Source organism: Penaeus monodon, chromosome 30 (assembly GCF_015228065.2).
Source record: "Penaeus monodon isolate SGIC_2016 chromosome 30, NSTDA_Pmon_1, whole genome shotgun sequence".
Lineage (NCBI taxonomy): Eukaryota > Metazoa > Arthropoda > Malacostraca > Decapoda > Penaeidae > Penaeus > Penaeus monodon.
In genome coordinates, this window is record NC_051415.1 from 38,274,546 (window position 1) to 38,277,493 (window position 2,948).

Consider the following 2,948-nt stretch of genomic DNA (forward strand, 5'->3'; position numbering starts at 1 on the left):
GTACTAGTATTGTCTGAACGTGGTCGCTCTGGATAGATGGTCGGGGCCACCAGTGCTGGTCCTGCCTGGCAAACCAAAATGATTGGAGTTAAACCTGCCCTTTTTGTGCAGAAACCATGGACAACAGTATTGTTATAAAGATTTTTAATGATTGCATGGAAAAACTGCCGCTGGAAGAGCATGGTGTAGGGCAATCATTCTCCTGCCGTGAGGTATGCCACATGTCTCCCGCAACCATGTTCAGTCATACTGCCTCAGTCCTACAAAGCCTGGTGCCCTTCTTTTTCATTCAGTCATCTGTACTTCACCTTTGCCTGTTACAGTTTAGACTGAATATACAATATCTACATATTTACACGTATAAAGTTTTGGGAAATTTAGAATTATTACCTCCTTATGCAAAACGTTATCAAGGACAGGGAAGTCCAGTACCTGAAACAATTTATTTGAATATAGTCTATGTTTACCAGCTAATAGCGTCTCAAATAGTGTACTGTAGAAAAATTAATGCCTTACCTGTTGGCCATTTGGCACGTTCATTAATGTATATCAAAACTGAACCTCATTGTTTTTTTCTAAATGTCTTAGTTGATAGCTGTAAGAACCACTGGCAAAGAATGAACACAAGATTTTGTCTCCATACACTACCAACACTGTTTGGCCATCAACAGTGGTACACTCATAAAATTATGATAAATTTGCAAAGGTATTGATCCAAACTAAACTATGCTTTACATTTTTAATAGATTATCAGGCTAATGTATAAAAGATATATAGATGATGTTAGATAACAAAGCAGATCAAGGAATGTAATAACATTAAGCTTTAAAGACGTCTTTCACCCGTGGCTTCCCCTCATGCCTTGTATTTTCCTCTTTGTTGGACAGGTCTTTTGTTTCCCAGGAGGGTCACGTTGTGTCTCTATGAAAATCTTCGGAGCAGAGCCGTCAGGAGGATCAAAAATTATGTAAATAGTCAAATCACATCCAACACACACTGTAGAAAGGAAGAAAGAACTTATATTCACAGTAAATCTTGAAGGACAAAGCTCAGTGTAACACATGGGACACTCCTCAATTGCATGGCGGACAATGAGGTAATACCCATTCAATGGGGTCTCTATGATACTTTTCTTAGCACCTCTTTTGGCTTTTACTCTGCTAAAATGTGTCTTGGATTTGCATCTTTTTGCAGATTTTGGTTTTGTCTTGGGGCCTATCTGTGTTTTGCTTGACCTATATGAATGAGACATTATTAAGTCACCAGTCTCTTCAGGAAGACTAAAGGCAGTTTCTGTTTCTAAAGCATTTAAGTGCTCTTCATTTGCTTCCCTTGGTCGAAAAGTCTCTCCATCCAGAAACTTCAAACACTGAGCAATTGCCTTTTTCCACGGTTCAGATACTTGCAACTGTTTTAGAGAGCAAACATAGGAAATCAATCTACTGGTGTCCAATCCAAGGGGTGATTCTTGTGATAACTTGTTTGAAATATATTCTGAAGATGTCATACAATATGTCAGAGTATGTGGACATGTTGCAGAACCCATTATCTGAACTATCCAGTTTACTCTAAAGGCTTCACAGCTGGATATCTTCCAATGGCACCGAGTGCACTCACTCTCACCGAAAAATAAATGCTCTTTAAAGTGTACATCTTTCACCAACTTCCCACATGTATAGCATTTCACACATCCGGAACCCAGAGACGGCCTCCCCCCTTCCCCCAGACCTTTTGCTATGACTGTGGTCGCCATACATTTACCGTTACGATTTTTCTTGTCAGATATAGCATCCAGTCTAGCTTTCGCTTTCAATGTTTGCTCCACTTTCCTTTCTTGTGGCATGCTTTCTTCTTGGTGCGTTCCAGCATAACCAAATTTATTTCTTCTCTTAGATGGAGGTCTGATTTCCTGAATGCTAGCACTGTCTTCCTCCTGTAGCTCTCTTTCCTTAGTTGGAGTTTTAAGGGGATTTAAATAAGGGACGCCCCTCGACTTCCCTGATATGTGGGTAGAATTTTTCAGCTTCCCTGACATGGAAGTAGATTTACTCGACTCCTGATGTGTGGGTAGAATTCCTCGACTCCCATAGCGCGTGAGACTTATCCATCGGCTTCCATGACAAGTTTCTCGATTTTCCTGAAATTCGGGCAAAGTTCTTCGGTTTCCCTGGCAAGGCGTGGTCTCCAAGGATTCCTGATAAGTTGCCAGGTCTCTCACCTGATGCATTCTCGTTTAGACCTCGCGATTTGGAAAAGAGGCTCTTGCACTTCGCGGAACCAAGTCCGTCCGTCGCTGGGGATCGGATTACGGCTGTTCTTGCCATCTTTCAGGTTTTGGAAAGTGAAGAAACACTTCATTAGTACTAGCGTAGATAAATACAGAAGTTGCGCCACTTTAGATAAAGAAAAAGCAAAATCTCTTGTGTGCATGTTCGACAGCAACATAATTTCTCTGGCGACACACAAAAAAATCAATGATGTATCATTCACCTCATCCAAAAACACCAGTGCAACTTACAGTACTTCAGCAACTGTACGAACTATATCCACACTTAAACATTTTCCTTTGCCAAGGAACCGTTCTGCAGTTCGAGTCACTATAGTGTGGGGATGTTAACACAACGATGGCTGCAGCACGACTGAGCTCTGTTTTGAGTCGAAGAGCAGCCGCGAGTGGCCTCGGCCAATGATTGCGCCGCACACCACTTGGGCCGGAGACGCAACACATCAATTTTTTTAACCTTACTCTTTACCGAACATGAAACTTTGCAACCACTTCTTAACTCGATTTTTTTGCAATTATATATTGCATATGATCTAATAAACGAAGATGGGCGAAAACAAGTAGCAGGATTACGCCACCAGCAAATAATTCCCGACGTGTACTTCTCGCTTCCCGCTCAGGTTACCTGACTGATTGAAAAGGAATACAACGCCCTACTTTTTAG

General features: G+C 41.5%; 1 protein-coding gene across 1 annotated transcript; it reads right to left on the reverse strand.

Annotated features, from left to right (window-relative positions):
• Window positions 1–725: 725 nt before the first annotated feature.
• Window positions 726–2,646, reverse strand: LOC119592775. The gene is made up of 2 exons (XM_037941708.1): window positions 2,519–2,646; window positions 726–2,324 (listed from the first exon to the last, which is right to left on the reverse strand). Exon 2 carries the CDS (start codon window positions 2,225–2,227, stop codon window positions 839–841), a length of 1,389 nt encoding a protein of 462 aa, XP_037797636.1. The 5' UTR covers window positions 2,228–2,324; window positions 2,519–2,646; the 3' UTR covers window positions 726–838.
• Window positions 2,647–2,948: the final 302 nt, after the last annotated feature.

Excerpts from the sequence above, each read along its gene's own strand:
- LOC119592775 (XM_037941708.1), bottom strand. The coding sequence starts at position 2,227 with ATGCATCAGGTGAGAGACCTGGCAACTTATCAGGAATCCTTGGAGACC.